General features: G+C 37.0%; 1 protein-coding gene across 2 annotated transcripts in view; it reads right to left on the bottom strand.

Annotated features, from left to right (window-relative positions):
* Nucleotides 1–25564, bottom strand: part of TOX3 (TOX high mobility group box family member 3) — a 74989-nt gene that overhangs the window by 24546 nt on the left and 24879 nt on the right. Inside the window, exons 2-3 of one of the 2 annotated variants that reach the window (XM_015873900.2) lie at nt 4300–4365; nt 154–408 (exon numbers count right to left, since the gene is read on the bottom strand). In XM_015873900.2, the coding sequence (XP_015729386.1) occupies nt 154–408; nt 4300–4365 (321 nt within the window). The remainder of the gene's footprint in view (nt 1–153; nt 409–4299; nt 4366–25564) is intronic. The other variant, XM_015873902.2, reaches the window with a different exon arrangement.

The following is a 25564-nucleotide window of genomic DNA, read 5'->3' as shown; positions in this document are numbered from 1 at the left end:
GCCTGCACAGAATGCAGAACATCCGCAAACGCTTGGATGGACCACAAAAGAAAGAAATCACACATATCTTCGGAAAGGTCAATTAAAACTAATACTAATATATTATGCTTTGACAGACAAGGTTTTGCAATTGAAATGCAGAACTGAACCTACCATGTGCAATCCATTGCTGTGGATGACGCCATCTTGCTCCATGAGATTTCGGGATATAGTAATGGAGGGGAGATCCAAGCTCTGAGGGGGAAACTGGGGTGTAAATTCATTTCCTTGGGCTGGCAGCTGGTCACCAAGGCCCTGAAAGGGCAGCAGGATGTCTGCCATCCCCAGTGCAGGGTCTGACTCGGGCGGGGGTGTGATAGGTGGGATTTCAAACTCCTCATCCCCCAGGCTCGGCGTGTGGAACGTCTGCTAGAAAAGGACAGGACAAAGCAAACCACATTAGAGCACTCTGTTCTCAGCAGCCATATTTAACCAGTCATTCCAAGTCTTGTTTTGCACTCAAATGCAAATTCTATTCAATATTTAAAAAAAAAAAAAAAAGTTTCATATACTAAAGGGGTTTGTGGATCATTCTGATTAAGGATTTAAGTCTAATTATCGTATGGCTTTAATAGAGTATCAGTATTAACAGTTTTTTAATGTGTGCTTAATTAGCAACATCTGTCTTTGTTGTTAGTCTGAGTATCAGCTACACTGGATTTGGCTGTATAACAAATTGCCACTTTATTGATATGTTAGTGAAATAGCACAAACAGCTTATATTGTTCTCATGCTTCATAAAATACCCACAATTTTGTAGCACACACACAACATTAACTCAGAACTGACCATGCCACATCTTTTGTCACCTTTTTACCTTCTTCATAAACATGAAATATAACAATTCTGGTCCTTATTTATTCTCCATCCCATAAGTGCAATGTATCCTACGCACCAGTTTTGTAATTTGGAAGAGAGCAATGTACTGAACAGCGCGGGTGATTACTGCAGCTTTGTAAAGCCAGCCAGCTTTGTTTAAACAGTCGGTTTGTTGCAAACCAAACACCTGTTAAGATGCCTTTAGCAAAACATTTACTGCCAGTTATCTTCAGTGTCTGTGCATGTTCGTACACGTGCACGTGTGTGCGTCGTAGACGATCTTTATTCAAGCAGAGCCTGTATCTGCCTTCAACACTGCTGACTTTTATGTGGGAAACAAATGAGCTATGCTTATTCAAATTTCTTGCGAGTTAAATGAACTTTCATATATTATTTCAGGTCCACTGCTACTTAATAATAGAAATCCAGTGCTTGAAATTAGGCCATTTTAAATGGACCCAAATCAGGAATGTCTTGATCAAACTGGGCAGTTGGCAATCCTAAAATAGGCACTCTGTCTTGTTCTGGACATGCAACGCTGCTCTGGGATTTGTTTGTTTGTATTAGTTCAGGATTCTAGATGAGAGGGGGGAAATTGTTCTATGTATTATTTACATTGTTTGAAAGAGTGACTTAATGCCAGTTAATTTAAAAATGATATGTTCAGTGAAAGATCTCATTAACTGCCGCAAATTGTCATCCTTCAAACTGTTAATGATGATATAAATTAATAACCGCCTGAGAGAAGATGGAAACCGAAACACAAGAAAAACCTTTGCTTGCATATAGAACCTGTCAGCTGTCATTATTGGTCTCGCACCAGAAATGATGAGGTCCCAGACTGCTGCGGTCTGCAGTATCGTCAGCCTGCTGAGATGCGAGCGCAAGGCTGCAACTTAATTCTGGACGCAAAAGCTGGGCCTGGATGTTTGATTCTGCCTTATCACAAAAGGTGTGATTTTTTTCTCCCTGTAGATCCCTCAGTCCACAAACACAAAGGATGGATTGGCCACAAGAAGTGGTTGGCTAATGAACATAACCCTATGGCTGCATTTGCAGTTATTTTGGCACTAATGTGGTCTAGTAACAGATGCAACTGTAATTTGTGACTCATTTGCTACCCCATTACTGCTTAATGAAATCTAACATATCACATTAACAATACGGATAAACACTCATTCTTGATATGTGGCATTTGGCTGTTTTCATTACCACTGTAATTAACACTTGAAATATTATTTCAATAAATATTTAAGGTGCTTTAAAATGGGTCGTGGTAATCATGACATAGAGACAGAAAACATAAAGCAAATGTGAAGCTTCTTAGCCTGAATGTGCTCTAGGATTACACTCTTAAGGCATTATTTACAGGAATAAAATGGGCTTCTAGCTTAACAGTACTCATGCCCAAAATGCTAGCGAGAAATCTACAGTCGTGTTAATATAAAAACACTATAATTAAATCCATTGTAATACAGTAATTGCAAAGTTAGGCTCATGCTTTAATGCAAGTGCTAACACTTAATGATATTTTTATTCCTTGTTCAAGCAAAAGGGCTCAGTGAAATTAGTATTATAGTGCATTTGAACCTTGTATTTATATACTTGTATTTATGAAATAGTAGTAGTTACAAGAATTGGATCTTCTTTCCTCATCTAGCAGAATAAATCTAGGACATCTGTGTAAACATAAAACACAGATAGTCAATTATATTCTATTTTACTTAGAGAAACAACATTGATCCTAATAGTCATAGCTTACTAGAAATGGGAAAGTGAATCAATGAAAGCCATAACAAATTTTTAAACATAAATTTAATTCTCACAGTGTAACTTTTCCAAGTGCGTGTATATCCTTCTAAAAACATTTCATACCAAGGACCTTAGAACGAAGATGAAATAGATGTAATCTAAGAAGGAAAAAAGCCCCTTAGTGAAGAAGTCTTAAATTCAAATCACTGGGCCATTCAGACCACAGAAGGGCTCTGCTTAGCACACAATCCAGGATTTCAGAAAGGTGCTGTTATGCCCAAAAGGCGGCCTAACGTTTGTGAGATTCATCATACTGATCACTTTTTGTTGTTGTTGTTTTTTTAAGTTATTAACTTTTCAACTATTTATGTCTTACACACTTTATAAAAACACACACAGACACAAAAACTGTGTGCACGGTTAAATGCCATCTGTACTGAAATGTTCAAAACATTTGTTCCTTTTGATAAAAATGCAAATCTGGAGAACTGTTGTATCAACATATAACAGCCAATGTCTGACACGGTGAATTATCACAGCTGGAATTAAATTGTCTCTGAACAGCTGCTGGCAGCAGAGCTTTCATCAATGTTTGATTCAAATGTAGGAAAGAAATTCTACAGAAAGAAACATCATGTTGTCATTACAGATGGGGTTTGTGTTCATTATCACAAATAACACTGGAGCTAGTGCCAAACAATATTCCCTTATCTAAGCAGTCTTGCTGGGTAAAGAGAGATGGTGACCATTGTATAAGTGATTCATAAAATAAAACTCTTAATTCCAGCCTTCATATTTATTGTTACACTCTTCTACTTATTTTCTCCAAGATCACTTTTCTTTTTTAATATTCTGACAATACCTGCAACTGAATGTTGTGACTTACAACATATGAAGTCACTGCTGCCCAGGTTTTTACCTTTTCTTATGTCTGTACGGTCATTTATGGGATACATGCTATATAAACACAGGGTTCTTTACACTGTCACACGGACTACAAGTCAGTGCCTCCTGCACTTTCATCCCTTCAGTCTCTTTGGTCTAAAATATGTTGATTTTTAGCAATGAGAAAAAGGTGCTTCTGTCTGGAGCTGGGGTCAACATTAGCATGTTGATGGTCTATGAGCTGGCTGGAAGGGGCCCCCTGTAACAACAAATGCACACAGGCCACAGCTGCCATGCCTTCCTCCCATCTCCCATCCAAAACCACTGAGCACACCTCTCAGCTCCCAGCCCAGGCACCCCCCGATCCCAGGTTTGTTCCCAGCCCTGTTCCCTCGTGCAGCATGCAGCCCTCAGGAACAAAGTTAGGTTTGTTCTTCTAACTTAGCTGATTGTTAAGAACCCAAATTAAAATATTTCTATCTGTAGCAGAAAGTAGCACATTAGCTTGGGTTGCCTGTTACTAAGCATGTTTATTTGTTTCCTTTTGTTTATTATTTTTTTTCGTACATAAAGCAGATTTGTTTCTATTGACATGCTATGTAAGTAACAGCCTTATGGACAGCTAAATTGACTAGTAACAGAGAGCTGTCAGGTTATTTTCTTTCTCATTAAAGTCTTTATTTTGTGCTCCATAAAACACACTGAAATTCAGCCCTTCACTCTTCACCCATTCACAGTCTGTTAAATTATCTAAGCACAGTAGAATATAAGCATAGATAAAACAAAGAAAAGAAAAACAGCTACCTCATTTGCAGCAAGAAATGCATTATTTGCTTCTGCCATGTTCATGTAGTTGTTATTGTTTCCAAACTGAAAGAAAAATAAATATTTGGATTTTAATGAGTGCCAACATAAACTTCCATTTTCCAGCATGGAAAAATTTTTAAAATACAAAATCATGAGACAAACAGACAAGATGTAATTTTGTTGATGTCCTTTGAAGTCAGAATCAGATTCCATGTAACAATGTTGCAATTATTACATTCTCTGCATCCCCAGACGGGTACACAAAAGATCTCCAATCGTATTTCTTCAACTTTCTGTGTATCAAAGCCACACCACAGACCAACAAATGCCTTTGGAAATCAAGTGCCCATTACTAGTGGACTATTCCCCAGAAAAAAAATAATGATAATGTTGTATTAAAAGAAATGAAGGTAAGAAGGGGAAGAAAGAACATCTGCAACATTGCTTTTAAAACCCCATTCTTTCTACAAAATTAAAAAGCCAAACAATCCCCCTTTGTCCATCGGTCATTCCAGTTGAGCTCCCACTCCCAGAGAACCTTGAATGCCAGAAGACTTCACTCATCAGAAGAACTGCATTATGCTGAGACCCTAACAAGTGCCCAAGGCAGAGGTGTTGAGTGCCTCGCTCATGCAGTGCAGCTCCAATGGTGGTGAGCAGGAAGTACCCAACAGATGCCATCAAGCCATTTCAACCCAATGTTGAACTACCAACATCTGTGGCTAAACTTAAGTACTTTTCCTTCTGTAGACCGAGTGTAGAAAGGAAGAGACTATCAGCATTTCCAAAAGGTGGGCAGGTGTTTGGAGTACTTGCTTTGAGGAACAGACAACACGCACACCACACAGCTAAACCACTAAATCATACGCTTTCATATGTTCAAGTTTCTATTCTTGGGCAAAGCACACATTCCAGAGGTCTCAGTGAAAGCAAAGCATCACCACCACGATGCCCAGCCCCGCTGTGCTGCCCCTGGGTCCGCACACAGCACCTCCTTACACTCCTGTTTGTGACTTCTTCAAAGCAACATTTCCCACCAGGCTTTTGTCAGACCTTGCCAGAGAAAACAAAGCAAAGTGAAAATCACTTCTCACCCCAACCAAAACCAAACAACAATCCATTCCAGCCAATGCCACCAGCACAAGCCCTACAGGAGAATAGCTGCCAACCAGCAGAGTTCTTCCTTCCAAGCAACAAGCCCCATTGTGCTCCCAGAGCAAAAGTACCTGTCCTGAAAGGAAATCAGCTTTGCTCCAGCTCAATTCACTACTGCAATTTTTAGTGGGGAAATCCTTCACACTCTGACTCCCTGCAGCTCCTGCAGCATCCAGGAGCAGAGGGGGATCATAGAGTGACACTTTGAAGAGCATTTCTTTCCCAGAAAAATCCAAAATTTGTTTCTCAAGACAAAACCAAAAGTAAAATGAACAAAAAATTTTAAAAATAATTAAAAAACAAAACAAAACAAACAAACACAAAGAAGGTGAGGAAACTCTTAGGACAGAGAATGAAAAAGGTGCCCAGAAAAAGAAAAATGGAGACAAAGAACTGGAGCCTCATAAGCCTGCTGAAACTATTGAGTTCTGGTCAACAAAACAGACTGAGAAATAAGATATTCCTTACTTCACATTGCCTAAAATCACAAATCTTACAACTTGTATCATCTTAAGAAACAGACGTGTTTACACGTTATGTAAGCTGCTCCATAGCTATTTAAACTCTTCTTTCCTCAGCTACACAGGTATTCAAATAATGTCATCCACTTTTAAGTCTCAGATGTCATTTGGAAGGGAATTTAAAAAAACAACATCTCAAATTAAATTGCACATTCAAGTTACTGTTTTGATACTGAAAGATGTGTGCATGGATTTGGGGCACCAAGACATAATACTGCAGCTCAACACCAAGATCAACAAGACAGACAGTTTTTTTTCATATCAGTTAAAGACAAAGAAGGTTTTACATGGAAATAAAAACAGCCTCAAATGGTCCCAATAGAGCTGTTGTTTCAACAGCAAAATAATAATTATTATTATTATTATATCAGTTTTTCAAACTGTACCTAAATGCAAAGGTAAAAGAGACTTCTATAGCTGCAACATTGAATAAATAAATGGAAACAAACCCAATCTATTTCCTTAGCTTACAGTCCTAGGGCTCAAATGAAAATGCAGCTGAATTTTACCTTGAAGAGTACAATTCTACATTATTTTTATCAATATTCATTCCTCACATCACAGCTACTGCTGGTTTGAATGCCAAGTATTATTTTTCCTTTCTGTTTTATAAAAATAATGCAGAGGAGAAGTAAAAGCACACTATTCCATTTAATAAGACCAAGAAAGTAAATGATATAATGAGGACTGTCAAGGCTAGAAGTTGCAGCTACATGGCCCTGTGGCTCTTATGAGGATACAGTATTTAGGACTCCGTGGTATATGGCTCAGGCACTGATGTCAGAACCTGACACATTTAGGCTTTTGTTAATATGGATAAAACAACACTGAAATTCATTTTTTTTTCTTTCTCTCTCTGAATTAGAAATCCATTTAAGGCACACAGCAATTATCAGTGAGTATTTCTAAGATTAACATTCCTTATTATCTAACGGTACCTATAACAACAAAAGAAAATAAAATGGTTATTATCTTAAGGACCTAAACAATTCAAAAAACAAATTAAGCTTAGAGTGAAATAAGAACTGGGTTAGAAATCCTCTTCTGAACAGTTAGTCTGCGAATGTAATTACTGAAGAAACTACAGCTAATCAGCTGTGAATTGTATCCATTAATTAGTATTTGCCCTGGAGAAATGAGAAAAATCAGTAACAATGTTAACACTGCAATGCACTGATGAGTACTGAAACACAGGGCCCTCAGCGTTTAGTCAAGCAGGTGGCTCCAATGGTCCAAGTAATTTAAAAAGCTCTCACCTGAAGTGCAGAGCTGGAATTACAAAGCACTTCTTGCATATCTTTGTATCTATATAAGGCTATAATTAATGGCTTTTAATTTAGAAATGCTTTGTGATCAGTGGGGAACAGTTATAAATCATTCTAAATAGAACAAGGGGTTCTTGTCAATTTTAGTAAAATAATTTGGGAAAGATGTGTTCTGTAAAATGACTCTTGTTACAACATTGCTTTTTTCCTTTAGTTTCCAAAGGATCACATGCCCAGACCCCTCATAAACATGACAGAGCATTCCTCCACTCGACAGCAGGCATTCAAATTAAAGGGTCAGATCTGGCAATTGTGCCTGCCCAGGTACAGCCCTGTGGGGTTCCACCTCCACCTCCTTTATTTACCTGGGTCAGAGCAAGACTGAGATGCAGCACCTAGTTCATCTTTTTGTTTCATGCTGGCTTTGTGATGCTTAGCAAATGAGTTAGCCATAGCTACCAGCAAGGTTTTGCATAAACTTTTAGCATTTAAATATCTCAGAGCACTCAGTTCTGTAACTATAAAAGAATAGGAACTTTCCGGCTTCCCTTGTATATGCCAGTGGTGTTCATGTTTGTTTGTTTTTTAACAAAAATAGATTTGGCCTTTCAAGCAGCATCTGTAGTGTCAATCAAAGCTGAGGCAAAGCATACTACTACTTGTTTCCCTTGATTCTAGGAACTCAGAAAACTCCATCTTCAGTTTAAAGAAACATTAAGCCCGAGTGTCATATCTTATTGCCATAGCAAATCAATGGAAACCATCCACACACATATTCTGATTTTACAGAACGGACTGCAAACAAACAAAACCTCTTCTGAACTTGCTGTGAAACACAGCTTTCATTCCTCATGCAAATTACTGCATGGAAAGTATGACAGTTCAGTTCTCTACTCTTCTGCTACAAGGGCCCTTGAAGCGGCCCTGCTGAACTCCACAAGCACTGAGAAGAATACTGTCAGGAGGCTGGGTGTTTGCTTACTAACACCTTGTATAAAGAATGTCAAGGAAACTGATTGTTTCTAAAATAGTTCATTGATGCTCTTCTCTTAGCCATGACTAGTCAACCCAAAGCCCAACACGTAGGCTTAACACTCTTCTGTAGGAAGGGTGTATATGTGTAATGCCAAGATAATTCATACCCTCTATCTTTCCCCCGTGCATACCCTAAGGAGAACCAAACGAGCTCCTGCCTAGTCTTTATAAACCGTATCATTGCACCAATTCTACAAACAACATATTTTCAAAGACCAAACCTAGGCCAGACATTACAGTAACTGTGAATCAAAGGATTAGCCGCCTGTAATCAAAACATGATGCTGCCTGGGTTTCCAAGCCACCCTGTGTAGCAACCAGAGCTTAAAAATTGTTGGATTCTGAAAGCACCAAAACAAACAAATTCACATGAATTGAGGAACTGATGTTTTAAGAAAGAAGTGTGATATGACTGGCTTCATTACATAAATCTTGACAGCTGGGGATACAACAGTCACTAAATAGTCATGGTGTCTGAATTCCTAAAACAACAGCAACAACAAAAAACCAATGCACAAACTTCAGAAAAATCCCAAAAGGTTAAACATAGGCCACTCCTTGAGTTCTTTTGCAACTCTGAAGAGTCAAAAGCCACAGCAAGAAATAAGCAGAATAAAAGTTTACACAATGAAAACATAATATGCAGAAGAAGTATAAAGACTGAAAGGAATTTTATTACTTATGAAGTTATTTTAGACACAATATAATTTTGAACCTATAACTTTAATGAGAACTTTGCTAGTGATTTTAATTGAAGTATTTTATTAGAACTCTGCATATTTCTATCTTTAAACCAACCTAATCATGATGCAACTCTAAACTGAAAAGCAGTAGAACTCATATCCACTATTCACTGGCAGACCAAGGGTACTTGGAGACATATTTAAGGAATACAAAATCAGGCCTACAGCTACCCAGATTTTTCTCTGAGCATCTCAATGGAACAAACAAGAATTTTTATAAAACTGGCATTTTATGCTAAAGAGTAAAATTAGATTCATCAGGTTTTTAAAATAAGTCCTTCAATAATAATGCTGGTTAATTTAACAATGCAAGGGGGAAAAAAAAAAAAAAAAAAAGCATTGGATAGATTGGATAGGTTATTTTCCCAGCAGAGAATAAAACCATGGAATGTGAATAAATGTTCCAAATGAAAAAAAAAAAAAATCAATCAAAACATATATAGAAAAATGAAACACGTTTCGTCATCTTCTCAGAACATACCAAGAAATTGATTATATATTTTGCTTAAACAGAATGATTACAATTCTGTACTCAAAGATTACATATCGTTAATCTGAGAATAAATAAAAGATTTACTGGGAAATGACCACAGAATTCTCCTCTCCCTCCTCATGACTTAAGAGTCCTTTCACAATTATTGGTTAATGTTTCATCAGCACATGTATTTTAAGTTTCTCAGCTCAGATACTCAATAGTATCTTCAGACAAGAATTCTGACTGGCTTGATGCTGAACTCCTGCCTGCAAACTAGAGCTAAGTTAGTCATGTCAGAGCACTACAAGTGAGTTTTAGGTAGTTGCATACCCACCAAATTCTATCATTTCTAAGGTCAATTTACTGCTTAAGGAAAACAGCATCACAGTTCCAGTGGTTCAGCAACAAGATTAGAAACCATATCTTTTGTTAAATAAGGACATAATAAAATCATTCTTCTATAGTGTGAACATACTCATATGTTTTACATAGAATAATATCCACTTGCACAAACATACATTACGGCAAAGATCTCAGTTCTATCTTCAGATCTGGCAAAATGATTCCTCTGAGGTCGCACTACCCTTATGAGTAAAAAGAAAGATAACGATCCCAAAAGATGTAATTACAGACCAAAACTAAATTACTTTGCAGGTCTAAGTACTGTATCTTAATAATTTCACTGGAGAACATCTTCACTGCATTTGGGCAGATTTGATTTTGCTGCCCAACCAATAATTACAACTCTGGCAAATACAATGCCTGATAAGGACATCAATTAAGAATAAGCATTGTGTTATTTAAAAAAAGAAAAAAAAAAAGAAAAAAAAATCATGTTCACAGCCTGCCTGATTGAATGAAATGCCAAATTAAATTAATGGAGATTTCTAAGTCTAGCTGGCTGGTGGGGAACCATGCAGAAAGTGGGACAGCATAGACAATAAACTGTCTGTAATTAAAAGATGAGAAGCTGGACTAATGCTACTTCAGCCTGATTACTCCAAACAAAACAACATAGACTAAAATTACTCTGGTAACAGAAGTAGATGGGGTGGGAATAGGTTTGGGAGAGGGTTGTTATTGTTTCACTAGTATCTAGAAACACCAGTGTATCATCATATGTATTATATTAAATATTGTTTCTTCTCATCAGGAAACACAATCTATTTTCTTAGTGAAAGTAAAAATTACATTTCTATTCCAGATGGATAACCAGCTTACTCTGTAGAGGCTTTACTTTTAAGCAAGATGTGTTCATAGCAGGAGCAGAGTGTTCTCCTCTGGAAGAGCAACTACTTCTTGACAGTTTCAATACCTGAGAAGCAGTAGGTGGCATTCATATTATTTTATAAAATACAAGTATATATTTTATTTTTGCTACGAGAAACTAGGAAGCAGATTTTAGTAGCTGGTTCACAGATGTCATATCACTACATTTCTTAGGGATTTATACTCATAAAAGCATATTTCAAAACTCGAAATGTAAACCTTGTAAACAGATGAAGGACAAATTTTATCTCAAAAGGAATGCAAAATGATGTCCTCAATTTTGATGCTACAGAGATACCCTCAGAAGTATTTGTGCTTCCCTGGCATGGTTCTAACAGTGTTGAAGAAACACCACTCTTTGCCAATTGCAAAAAGTATTGTTTACCAGCAGCAACAAGTGGCTTTTGGAGATCAAGCATTGATTCCCTGAGTTCAGAAGAGATGGACAATTTGACCAGATGCAGCCAAAGGGCTCTCCATTTTGGGATGACTTTTGTCCAAACATCATCAAACAGATATTGGAATCCACCTCCATTAAAGTTCAAACCACTGTACTTATGTATGTGTAGAGTATTTATACAAGCACAGACACAACACATTTTGTCATCAAAATATACCATTTTTTGATGAATTTCATGTTGTGCTTATTGCTTAATATGCAAGATTCGTATTTGAGCCTTTCCAGTCCAATTCCTAGAACAAATTTATGATTAGTCATTGTTATAGGATGGCACAATAAAAATCAGCTTCCTGAGGCAGATTACAACGTTCTGCATGTTTTCAGGGAAGATATCTTCTCGAAGTAGATTCATTTTTTGCTAGGTTCTACTATTAATTTTCTAGGAAATCTCCCGGTACATGTGCAAAAAACTGCTTGGGATGTGTTAATTTTACTGGCTTCACTCACCACAACTTACTGCACCGTGGTTATTTTTATCATTTTCTTCCAGGATTTATAAAATCATTCTAAGGATTCTTTACAACACTCTATCATGATCCTCACCTTTGATCAAGGTTCCATAATGAGGAGGAAATGCAGGCCCCACTGAAAACAAGGAGTTCCTACAGTGGCTCCAGATTTATTCACTTAAAAACACATCGCTGTTGAGTAACTGGCCAGCAAGCATAAAATATTAAAATAAGTGTATTTCAATATCCAGTTTTGCAATCACATCTCCAATGCTGAATTTTAAGCAAAGTATTTGTTCATTTAAGGCAAATTAATAGGAATAATTAGCAGTTCATGAATTATTGTACAGTCATATATTGGCAGTCTTCTGATATTTAAAGTCTTAAATGCCTTTAATTCAGGCAACCATTCAGATTCCTATTGCAGAGTGTTAAACATCTGCCACACTAATTTTCATATAGATGTGTGTCTGTATATACATATGCATGTATACACACGCTTTTACTGATTGCTTATAGCCAAAGAAAAAAAAGAATCTCAGCGAATAAAATACTTGAGTAAGATCCTAAAGAAAACAGACGTGGATATTTTATTCATATATCCTCAAATCTCCCTCAGACACATTGTTTGCAAATAGCACAGATTTAAAAGTTCTCAGAAAGCAATTAGAAGGAAAAATATTTGAAATTACTTTAAAAGCTTTCAGCCAACAAATAAAAACTTCAACAGTAACAGTAAAAAGCACTGTCTTAATCTCTCCAATTCCAGCTAAACTCTTTAATATGAACTCCTTCAGTGAATTCCATGGCCAAAAGCAGTAACTGAATGATATTTTGCCAAGTGTGACACTGAGCAATCTAAGGAACAGTAATGAAAGGAATATTTAATGGTCTCATGCTAGACATTTTCAGATCTCTTAAGAAAGATACAGGCTATAAATGTTTTTATATGCAAGAAGTAACTTTATATGAATATACACAGTATTATTATTCTGCTGATTGACAGTCAAAGCAATTCTGTGTATGCCAGATTCCTAATGCTTCTTATTCTGTATTTAAATGTATAAATATTAAAAGGTGGTCTAAACTGCAGTACTGCTCCTAATATTCATGCAAGAATAAGGTGTTTTAAAATTATTATGAATCATGACATTTCTCTCCAAGACCAACTTACCAAATGTACTTTGCTGCCACATGTACAAAGAGTTTCATGGTCTTGCATGTTAGCAAATTGTAGCCAAGGATGTGTTTTCCATTCCACTTCCTTGGCTTCAAAGGTACTAAAACTGAGAATCAAGCATGTACTCTGGGCATCTCTCTGCATCCACCTCCATATATACTAAGACTATTTTTCCCCCATAGAAGGTGAATAAAATTATTAAATCCAGACCACAAGATCTACAGAGATCCACGAGATCTACAGATGTTACTTAAAGGAATTCTGATGAGCAATCTCTACTTCCATGCTTTCTTGCTATCTGAAGGTTAAAAATATGAGATATCAAATGTTAAGATAAGTACAATTAGAAAGCCAAGGAGAGAACTTTACAATTGTAATTGCTAAAATGCAGAAAGAACTTCTCATAGGGATTTGGCTCTTGCTTATTGATTTGTTTTGTTTTTTTAAGCAACTTTGCAGCAATTTGGATTCTACACAAAAAAAGGCAAATAATAACATCAAATAAGCAGTTTCATAGCATCTATTTAATACATGTATTTTATGAGTCATAATCATTATCTAAACAGCTCACATTGTACATACAATCTTATTTCTGATAGCTTCAGAGGACAGAAGGCAGTTGAATTACGTTTTTTGCACAACTGCTTCAAAGAACCACTGGAAGGATAACGCGCAATTGATCCCTTTCCATGGCCCTGTGAGAGCCTGGAAATATCTCTATTCTCCATGACATTTACCAAACAGAAGGAGATCAACAGCCTCTCAAAACGGCGTCAACATGTACACATGGATAAAACAGCTTGCTAGGACTAAATCTGTGGACATGAGTTCGGGACTGCCCCTACAGTCTATCTTATGTCCTGCTCAGTAACAGCAGCCCAACAGCACACATGGGCCTAAACTCCACCATGGTTCCATACACCAGGGTCAGAATCAGAGGTTCTCTGAGTCCTCCTAGAAAGGGAGAGGCAACACTATGCCATTTGAGTCTCCTTTTGCACCCAACAGCTTGTTTTTAACTGCTGTAGGGGATATTTCTGTACTTAGAGACGGGAGAAAATGCACAAAAACAGAACTAAACAGACCTGTTTTTTGTCAAAATACATTTCTGTTTCACCTTTCCCTTTCTGATAATAAGTTCATGCAGCCAAGGTGTTAATCACATCTACCCCCATATTTATTTCATATAAGCTGTCTAAGCATTGAATTTGAGCATTTCTTAACATAATGACAGCATTTTATTCTTAGAATCCCAAGAAATAGTTTTATATCACTATATTCAAGATTACTGTAACATTTTCTCACATGAATTTAAAGAGATGTGATTATACTGCAATTGGGCCATAAGTAGCTTTTCTTAGAATCTTATATCAAATTTCTCTCACTCTAGCAAAAATCATAAATTCCATTCTAGACTGTGATTCAGCTCTACTACACTAGCAAATTATATCAGGTTTTAAATATAAAATTGATAGAGAAAGGGTGAAGCAGATGTAGACATTTTATTATAATCATAATGGAGGATTAGTTGAGACACTTTCAGGCTAAAGTCAATGCATGCATGAATTCTTAAATACCTCAGCTTGCAGCCATGTTGACACCAGTGGTTCAAGTGATTTTTTCTGAGATTAAACACTCTCCACTTTAGAAAATATAACCGTAATCAAATTAAAAAATGACATTTTTAAAAGACTGAATTAATTCTGCTTCATTATATGGAAATCTGTACTAAGTAATACGATCTAGTTCAAAGACTCTGCTCTGATTACACACGTCTGAATAAGAACTGGAGAAAAGCCACCCAGAAACACACCAGCTCCAGATCTGGAGTGAGTGACTGTCACTCCCAATCAAGATGGGTTCTTGGGCAGCACAGGCATTATATACTTGGTTTCTTTGTCCCCTCATATGCTTTTTATGGGAAGTTTCTCACTTGATTCCTTAATGCTGATTTCCAAAGTGTTTTTTACACAGCAGACATTTCCCAAACACCAAAAAAGTGATGACTCCTGTTCAGTAGACCTAAAGGTGGTGGGGCTGTCACTGCTCTGAGCTGCAGCAATGCAGAAAGCAGTGCCCTTAGATGTGGAAAGAACAGGAAAGCACAGATGAGGCCCAGGGATTTCCTATGATAATCCCATAAGAGCAGGCACAAAGTGGTTGTATGAGAAGCTGAGTGACAGGCAAAAGGTTTAGGAATTCTGCTCAGGTGAATTGGTTTTCCAGTTTTGAACATATGTCAATGTAATACAGAAGTAAACAGTTGTTTGAAACAGGAACATAGTATTGCTTTCTCCTATTTCTTTATCTTCCATCAACCCTAAACCTGGTGTATTTCTCCGCTGTTTTCAGCTGGGGTTGAATTACAAACCCCACAGCAGAAAGGCCTCTGGAGAGTCTTCAGCAACAACTAACTTTATTTAAACAGGCAAGATTGAATTGGATGCAATATTCTGCAATAGCAGTAGAGGAGAATTAAATTTAAGAGTGGAATAATCCCTCATGCTAGCTTGTATTCCTATTTATGCTACTGCGACTAATCAGGCTTAATTTATCTATTTTTAGCAGCCCATTGCATCGTTCCATCCTAAAGGCAATGTTTTGGGCAGCAGAAACTTATTTTGTAGGTGAGTAACCTACTTTAATTGCATTTTCATCCATTACTGAAGTCTAGCATTCTCCTCTTTTAATTGGGTCACTGTATTTCTTCTTTCAAGTGGGCACAGAAATTACTTTGGATATTGATTGCAGCCCCCAAGGTTCTGCAGATATGAGGACATAGAAAGTGCTGCAAACTCCATTCACGAGGAGCAAAATGATGGAAGGTTTACTGAAAGCCTCCACTCCAGAAAATAATAGAAACAGACAAATTGAAAAACACAAACATGAAAATCCCAATGTTGAAATATTAGAAACGTATAGTAAGTAGGCTACTGGCAGTTATGAAAACCCCAGCTTCAGCCAGCCCAATTTCTTCACACATGCACCCCACAAATTAGGCCTCACCATGATTCAGGTGATGTTCAGCACCAGTATTTCGATGTGCTAACCACTAATTACCATGAGAATTTTAGCACATATTAAAAAATCACACCAGGCATCTGTATTTCTCCTCATAGTTTTCAGATGCCAGAGAAAAAAAAAAAACCAACAGTTTAACATAACTAAAAATTGTAATGAAAGCATTTCTGAATATTTAAAGGCTATCTGTTGTATCTTGATAAAAGCAATCCTGAATTTTGATTCATGCAATTCTTGAGTTTCTTTTCTTTAAGTGTAAGAGATGCCAGAACACGGTGGCAATTCTTCTGCTGAGTTCTTCCACAGCTCACAACTCATGCTCCGAAAATATTCTCCTAGTTTAGCAGACTGAGACATTTCTGTGTCTTATGCTACTCACACTAAAGATGTGAAAGAAGCTGGATATTTCATAGTTGAATTTAAGAGCATCCGATTTAGATTAAACTCTAACTGTACCTGTGAAGTGAGTTGTAATCTGTCCAGATTTAAATGAACCTTCCCTGTCTGAATGTTCAGAAACTATCCAAACTACTTCTAGGAATACCTTTTAAAAACAGGCTAATAAATGGATGTCAAGTGGGAGATGTCCCTAGCTTAAATTCATGTTGTACTCCTTAAGTTTTCTGGTTTTTTTTTTTCATATTTGGAAAGAAATGTACCACTTGTAACAGTAAATATGAAGCCTGAACTAATTTGCTAATTCCAGACTACAAGAACTTCTGGAGAAAGGTGTTTTTTTCTTTTGTCTCCCATACTGTCTTATATTTTCACCTTTCCAAAACCATGGGACAGCTGTTCAAGAACATCCTGGGGAAATTAAGGTTTACATACCCATGATGATACTTCACACATCCCTCTCTTCCAACCCTTCCTTACTACCACTGAAACCAGGCCAGACAAAAGACAAGGGAGTCAGGAGTGTCATTCAGTGTTGTACTTTCATCCAACCATAGATACAAATGACTGGTTATAAGAAACACTTCCACTTCTATGCTGCAAACCCCTGCGTTATATGAGAAGGACAGGGAGAGGCCTCCATTTAATACAAATATCCTCAGCAAATCTGCTGTGGAACATTATGGTGATGTCCTTAAAAAATGAAAAATAAAAATGCAAACAAAAATCATTTGGGGGCCATCCAGGAAAACAAGGAACAATCATAAAACAAGAAATCTGCATCAGTATTTACCAGACAGGAAATTGGTCAAGGGTTATTTGCTGATATGAACCAGGAGTTACCATTAAATTCATCTGGTGGTGGTGACTGTCCACTATATTCCAGTAATATCCTCTATAGCTAACAAGCTACCATAAAAAAAAAAAATAAATTCCATGTTAACATATGCCATCTTCTGGGAAAAGGAAAAATTTCTGCCACATTGCAATATTTAACCATGCATTTGTGAAAGGGAGAGGAGTGAGTGTGCATCTATCGATTACATTCCTTATAGAGACCTATCCCTAATTGCTTTATGTATCGAAGGCTAAATTGAAAAAATACTCAGTCTCTGTAATAAGGCAAGTCTGACATTCCCTACATAAACCTCCCAGCATTTTCAAATGTTCATTGTCTTTCTTTTGTGCTCAGTCTTCCTATGTTCTGTTCCATAAATACAAATTTGGGGAAGACAGGTCCCTTTCTTTTCGCTCGATCCTCTCTCAAGTGTGATCCATGCAGCTAGTTCCAGAACCTCTGGCTCCTTCAGAGATACAGAATGGCATTTAGCTTGTTAATCTCATAGCACTTCAACCTCATACATGGGTATGCTTTATTATCAGGATCTGAAAAGTGACAATTTCACACAGTCCTTTCACACCAGCAGAAGTTCCCAAGTCATCTAAACAGTCATCAATATCAACAACTATGAAAGAGATTTACAACCTATCTCCAGCTTCCATAAAACAGTTATATGCAGGGTCCAATGGCAGCTACCAACAGCAGTGGGGAACAAAGTAAAGGACATTCCAGCGACTACAGGTCACAGCATCAGCACTGGCACCTGCAGCAGTGTTGTGAAGTAACATCAGGTTCTAAGAAGCATTTACGTTGCATCATGCTTCAAACATTCATCCACTTGTGCATTTGGTATTCACTCTATAATTCACTATCCCTTGCTTATGCCCTCACAATTTTTGTTGAGGTTACACTGCACAGATGACACACACTGAACTCACTGGGATTTGGGGGCAAATGCAATTTAATATAGGACATGAATGAGGAGCTGAGGAATGAATTCCTCAAGCTAGCTACAAAGACAAACCGGGCACATTATGAAACCATGCACTTATTCACGCATACAAATGCTAAAACTTAGTAGCAACTTGTTTGGATACAGGGAGCTGTTTGGTAAAGTAGGCATTTGCTCAGAAGTTGAATTATAAGAAAACTTGCCTGGAAAGGAGATGCTGGGCACTTGAAAATCTTATTCACTCATTAAAATTTATCAGACATTCTATACACAATTGACTCCTGCTAGGGAAAGAAATGTATATGGTCTACTGAAAGCAATGTTGATTAAATTTTATGTAACCAGTAGATAAAGTTTGCTTTGCTATCAGGCACTTCTGAGAGGCTTATAGGACAGGAGCAGGATTAGTTCAAGACAAGGGAAATTATACATGTAAGAGTTAAAGCTTAAGAAAAGGGATCTGGCTTCCATCAAGTTGACGCTTCAGATAAGAGACTGTGTTATAGCAGGCTATAGTTGCAAAAATAATTTTGATTGGCATTTCATTTATACGTACTAACTACTGCTTGGAACCCATCCAGAATATGCAGCGTACTATAAACTGTTAGGAAATATATCTGTGCTTTGTTCAATATTTACAGTGTGCTTTATTTTGTAAATAGAAGACCTGGCAAAAAAAAAAAAAAAAAAAAAGAAAGAAAGAAAGAAAAAAGTTGACTATTAAAATAGTCCTGTTTAAAACGAATGCCATTTTCACCATAAAAAGAAGTATTTCACTAACAGCAGTTGATAATTCTGTTCGAAAATGTTCACAGTGGAGCTAAATAAACTTTCAATGGGAAAAATTTGATTGCTTTGTTCAGCTGCTCAAACAGATTTCTATCTCTACTAATTTGCATATTTCTGAATATTCTCTTTCAGGCCCACTCCATTTTTGCTAGCAAAATCAATTTTCTGTTGGACAATAAGTGAGATTTGGTCTAATGATTTTAAGCTTTTAAATAAACATGAACCAAATGGTGTAAAGAGCTCTCCTTTTAAGAAAAGATCCTTGTTGTTTGGAAAGAAAAGAATTCTGCGCATTCACAGATATCAATTGACAGCAACACATTTTAACATGAAGAAAGAAAAAAATATACAAGGGCAAAACAAAAAGAACTGCTACCTAATTATGTAGCTACAACACAGACTGCCGCTAAGGTTAAATTTTGAGGAGCACCGCGTATCTACACCCATGGGCAAAGCGTAAAAAATATTAAGCTGTGATATGAAAGTGTTATTATTGATTTGCTAAAGCTCAAAGAATACTCATATTTATGATATTTTCTTCTGCACCCAAAAAGAAAAACTGCTCTAAAACTGCAGAATTTGTAACAAACCCCAACCAAACGCAGCTTTTCTTTGTCTGTTCAGCTCTGCTAATAGTTATTGTTTGCACAACTGTAACTAAGTACATTACCAACTAGTTGTTCAATCTATATAAATTTAAGAAACACGCATTGCCAAGAAGTGACTCATATATCAGTCTATTATATGCTACAGAGCTGACTGTATTAAACAAATCACTTTCCCTACAGCTGAAGAATAGAAGCTATATACAGAGCAGAGGTTATTGTCTAATTTAAATCTTGGCTCACTTCCCAGAGCTGTACAAGATTCCAATTTGTGGAAATGTTACTCTCTGCTACTGCCAGAAAGGCTACAGAAAATGGTATTGGGTGCCTTCCAGAAATATGTCTGCAAAATGCCAATCAACAAGTCACTAAAGATTAACAGTATGACTGTACCAAATTAATTTAAATTATAGAAACATATGGCTAGGATGTTTGCACTGCACTTAACACAACACCTGCTTCACAAACAGCTACGTTTCCTTCCACGGCTATAAAATAATACATGTCAAACACCTTGAACCTGATTCCCATAAATGAGAAAAAAATCAGTTAATAAACAGTAACCAGGGGTTACCACTATTAGCTAAAAGCCACCATTTTGTAATGGTTAGGTTCTTCATTTATTTAAAATTTTAACACCCATCATTATTAAGTGGCCTTTCCCCATTACAGTCGAAGTAATCAGTGAAAACAGAACTGAAGGAAAAAGATGACAGAAACAGCAACTATCCTTATATTTCATTTAGGCAGTCCAGAATGATACGTTGATATTGCTAAAATGTGCTTCTCTTCTCACAACCATTCAAATATGGTTTTCCCATTATATTACACAAAAAGTTGACAAAGGCAAAAGCCACTCCTGAAAGGCACAAAAAGCTCCTGATGAGATTAAAAATTACACATCAAAATTCAAGTGTTTTATGCTTCATTGATGATGTTTTTTTTTTCCATTGTATTTATAAAGCTCTTTAATATATATGATCAAGTCATCAAGTAAAAATATAAAAAAAATCTGTGACAGTCTTAGAAATATTTACACGTTGGTGTATGCCATATTTCAATTGAAGAAGAAGGGAGCTGTTTTATGTTTCTCTCCACTGCTTTTCTATTATTGTCTAGCTAATGGAAATACATCAAACAAATGTTCTGCAAGAGCAATAAATATTAAAGTTGACCTATCCATCTGGAAGAAATGAGAACAATACTGCTCACTTTTAGCCCAAATATGACACTGATAAATGAAGCCGTGAGATTCCATCACACTTTCAGCAACCTGGGCTAAGCGCCCACCACGTGATTATTGTACCAGCAATTTTCTCCATTCATCTTCATTAGGCAGTCACTTGACCTGCCTCCTAACATCCCTGTCAAATTTGAACCTTCAGGGGGCTGGCTGTACTTTCTAACAATGTACTCTGTTCCCTTTTGGAGAAAAAAAAAAAAAAAAAAGAAGGGGGGTAGGAGGGTGGGGAAGCTCAGATGGACATGAAAGAACACAAGAGGCATTTCTTCTGTAGAGAGAACCATCAGATATAAGTCATGATTATAAAAGGAAATCACAGCACTGCACATGTGACGCTATGCACAGAGGTGTCCTTGCAAGTCCAACACCAACACACAGCCTGGCACAAAGCACAAATAGGCAAAAGCAATCCTCCCCTTTGGCCACTGAAGGACAATTATGAATTCAAATGACAATAAAGATAACCCCTTGCCACAAATGGAACACCTTCTATTTCATCACGCAGTCACTGTTGGAAGCAAGCTGGAAGGAGCAGCCATAGCATCCTTAACCAAACAAAATAAGAGTATTTCATTACATTAGCAGTTTTACATTACATTACCATTATTTGCTTCTCCAACAGTACAGTAATAACAGCACTGATTTGATTATTCTGTAATATTGAAAAGGAACATCAGTTCAATATGAATTTGCCAGTATAATAAAAAGCTCCTAACAGGATTCTTATAGACCTCCTAGAAAGACAGTTTATGAGTTTATGATCACTTAGGGAAATCAGAAAGGGTATAGGCACCAAGAGGCATTAAGCTTATGACACTAAAACTATCTCAAACATTCACGCAACTGCAAAACCTTGGTTATGGTATCTACAATGTTTATCCAGCAAACACCTGAAGTATTAACTATGTTTTTTCTACAGTGCACAAGCCTCTTATCTTTCTTTTTTTTAAAGAAGTCTTTAGAATCATAAATAGTGCAGACTGTCATGGTCATGCAGCAATTAAAATATACCCAGAATAGATTTCTTTCATGCCTTAAGTTCTTCAGCCCTTTCTCGGGTTGATTGGGTCTTACACAAGTGGCTCCGTACAGCTGCTAAGCGCACCAGGGACTTACTCATCCAGGAAGAAATTGCTGACTGTAAGTAAAGACCACAGTGAAAAAGAAAATATGAAATTATGATAAAGAGAGGCAAAATGGATTTCACTGTGATCACCAGAAAATGACCTGACGTGACTTCTACACAAACCAACCAGTTCTTTCATGCATGGAGATTTCAGTCATTCTAAGTTGGATTTATTACAGCAACATTTTTGCTTTTCTTTTTAAATGCATCTTCTTTCCTGCCATTTTTTCACAGAGCTCTACAAGTATCAGAGACTGTACTGAAATGCTGAGTACATTTCCAAAAGCATGGACAAGAAAATTTATTAACACGATGTAAAACTTAAGATCTGTTATAAGTGCGTTTATGGTACATACTTAATTTCTTTACTACACAAGTGTTGTAGGTAATAAGGAAGTAATAACTGATAACACACCACGCTTTCCTGCACATCACAAGAAATGCTTGTCTACGAGCTGCAGCCTGGATGTTGACCCAAGCTTCTTTTTAATCATAATTGTATGTTCTCACATCTGCATTAAAGCAATCTCACAATCACCCCTGGCAACATTTTCATCAGGTTTTTACAAGACAATGAACAATTCACAAAAAGCCATTAGTGGCATTAGTTTTCACCTGAGCCAATCTGGTATTAACTGGAATAGTATTATCTGCCTTAGTATCTGTGACTGCAAATGACTTTACCAATAGATACTGAGCCTTTTAAAGTGAACAAAATGGGTTCTCTCTTATTTGCTTGTCTGGGATGCTGAAGATTTCAGGCCCTCTGCACTGACTCCAAGCTCAATTTTTGTCATGTTTTCTTCTCTGATGACAACACAGACTTTGGCCCATTTTCTTTGTATGAATGGATTCTTCTCAAGAATGTGAGGATGCCTCTGTGATGATAGAAAGATTAAGAATCTCACACGTGGTTTTTGGGTGCAGGTAGTCTACAGTTGCAGGAGACAGACAATTCTCAACAAGGACTTGGAAAGGTCAGCTTTGGGATTCAGTAGTTCTCAAAACCAGCCACAAGTCCATCATCTACCATTTGTCTGTCTGAGGTAACTTCTTCCATACAATTACCATCCAAGTTCTCAATGAAACAAACTACTCTAAAGAGCACCTCCCATTGCAAGAGGACTTTAAAATACTGTACCAAATTTGGCTCCTGAACAAAACCTGATTCCAACAAGATGAAAACCAGAATTTTGCCAATGCTGAAAGCTAGAAAAATCAAAATGCCAAACAATAAGAAAGAGAAGCCTGAGGCTGTTTTTGAGAAACTTGCTATAAATAAATAAATAAAGTGACAGATCTCAGCACAGCTCCAGAAATGATCCTGTGCATCGTGAGAGATGTAATGTTACAAGTCCAAGGAAGTGTGTCAAAGAAAGTACCCTCAGGTCTCAGGAGACCTGATTAAAGGAAAGAAGCAATCATTTCCTCTGCTTCCAAAGAAACCATATTTTTTATGCATATATGGAGAAAACCTATGCTAGAGGAAATAAACAAGCAAACAACTGATATTCCAAGAAGAAATACAGTCAAAGAAGAAGAAATACAGATTTTCACCTCAGCTAGCTGATGCTTGCTGTAGAATGTTTCATGAAAAGTGATGATGATTTGTTCTGATAATGTCAGCTTTACCACCACCATCAGCTGTCATGCCCAAACTATTCTGTGGCTCTTGATGATAAAGTGGCTCTTCACCTCCTCAAGATTGAGTGACTCTGAAAAAACCTGTAAAAGTATTTGCTAAACAATTTCAAAAAATAAAAGAAACAAACAAACAACAACAACAACCCAAACAGCTGCATTGCTTGAATTGGGCTATGCATACATGAGTACAAGATTCTATATGGATTAGTCTTTTTCTGAGCAGAAACTTCAGTGAGCGGTTCTGCCCTGGCAGATGATGATTCACCTTAAACTTCACTAACTTCACCACTACTTACTTAACTTTACTCAGAATGCTCTTTCAAAAGCAGTACAGCCATGAGCTCTATCACTGATAGTGCATTTTCTGCATCAAATCTTTTCAGCGGGGTTATCACCACAGGTTAATGGATTTGTGTTCTGAGAAGCCATGATTAGAATAGGTTTACCAAGAGCGACCTGTGTTCTGCATTATACACTGGAAAACATCTAGCAGCATGATTGTTATCAACCATCAAAAGAGATAGCGAGAGCTGTGTGTGTAGACAGCACTAAACTCTAAGCACTAATGCTTTTATTACTCTATGTAGGTATTGTGCAGTGGTTAAATCTGACACATACAAATTACAGAAGTGAGGACTTGCAAAATAACAGTGTCTATCTCGATGCTAATGGCTTAGTTTAGAAAATGATGTGCAAGATTTCAGACTCAGCATGAATATGTATTTAAATATTTGTGGCACTTTAATGGACGTTTTCATTAGCAGAGATTATAACAATGGGAAAAGTCTGAAATGTAATGGAAAGTCTGAAGTAATTACAGTAACTTCACAAAATAACAAAATATACTTATTTTTACTGTTGGAAAAAATATTAAAAATTAAGACCCTTGCTCTCCTCTCCTGCAGCAACTATTCCAACAGAAAATCAAACACAAACAAATACAAAGGAATGTGTTTTCATGGAGATTTGCAAGTTTTTTGTCCCTTCTGCTAAAGTTTTAAGCATTGTATAACACAAGATAGTAGAATACTTAAGTTGTAGTAGCATTTCTCTTCCTTCTTTCCCTATTCTGATACACACTATTGGTATAACAGAAAAAATTAAATAAAACATATCTATATTTTAAGTTGAATACACTGCTGTCATACTAGCAGGGCATCAAAAATAGTGATTAGAAGTGCATTTAATAGCAAGTACAACATTAAAAAGAATAAGCAGCACATTTGAGGTAAAATGCCAGCTAATCACCTCATGAATAATAACACTATCAGAACAGACTGCTCATACAATGTAGGCTTGGACTTCAAGCCACAGCCTTCCCTTGTTCAAAATTGGACTTTTGCAGACTGATTCTTTTACCAAATACAGTGATTCTGAGTTGTAATACTGAAACCATTCAGTTACAAAATGTGCATCAATAAAGAAAGTATGCAAGAGAAGACTTCAGCGTACAGGTTCAGAAGGTCCATGCTTCACAGCACCGTGCCTAGAAACACACAGCCCTCCTAAGAGCTCTACCTAGCAAAGGGCTGCATTTCCAGTTGCTGCAGAAGAAAGAATTCTTTCCAAGTTACATTCAGCCTGCTTGGAGCAACTGTGAAAAAGCAACTAGTCCTGATCTTCCAACAGTAATTTATTTGTGCCTGACTCAGGATGTAATTTCACTCAGCACCTCTTTGCCACTCAGCATAGTGGCTCTATCTGCCTCAGTTGTTGTTACAGCTTGTTTAACCTGTTCTCAGGTAGACAGACAGTTTTTATACCTAATATCTGTTACACTGGCTGTGCAACCTCTGACATAGCTCGCTGCCTAGAAGTTGCTGATGATCATTTCCAGGACATACCGTTGTTAGCAGTACTTGTAAAATGCCTCTCTTTAGAGGTGGCTGATGAATAGGTGCTACAAATGGCCCTTTTTCTGTTGCCTTTTGAATAGTCTCTTTAATATGGAACCTGACTGGTGTCCACATTGCACACTCACCAGCTTTGAACTGAAGCACCTACTGATGACCATCACTGACGGAAGCACCTTTCTTCATATGTATATAATTATTTTTTTTAACCTGTTATAACAAAATAATAATCTCTGAAAT

The sequence above is a fragment of the Coturnix japonica genome, chromosome 11 (assembly GCF_001577835.2).
Source record: "Coturnix japonica isolate 7356 chromosome 11, Coturnix japonica 2.1, whole genome shotgun sequence".
In the NCBI taxonomy this organism is placed as follows: Eukaryota; Metazoa; Chordata; class Aves; order Galliformes; family Phasianidae; genus Coturnix; species Coturnix japonica.
This window is presented reverse-complemented; position numbering and strand designations above follow the sequence as displayed.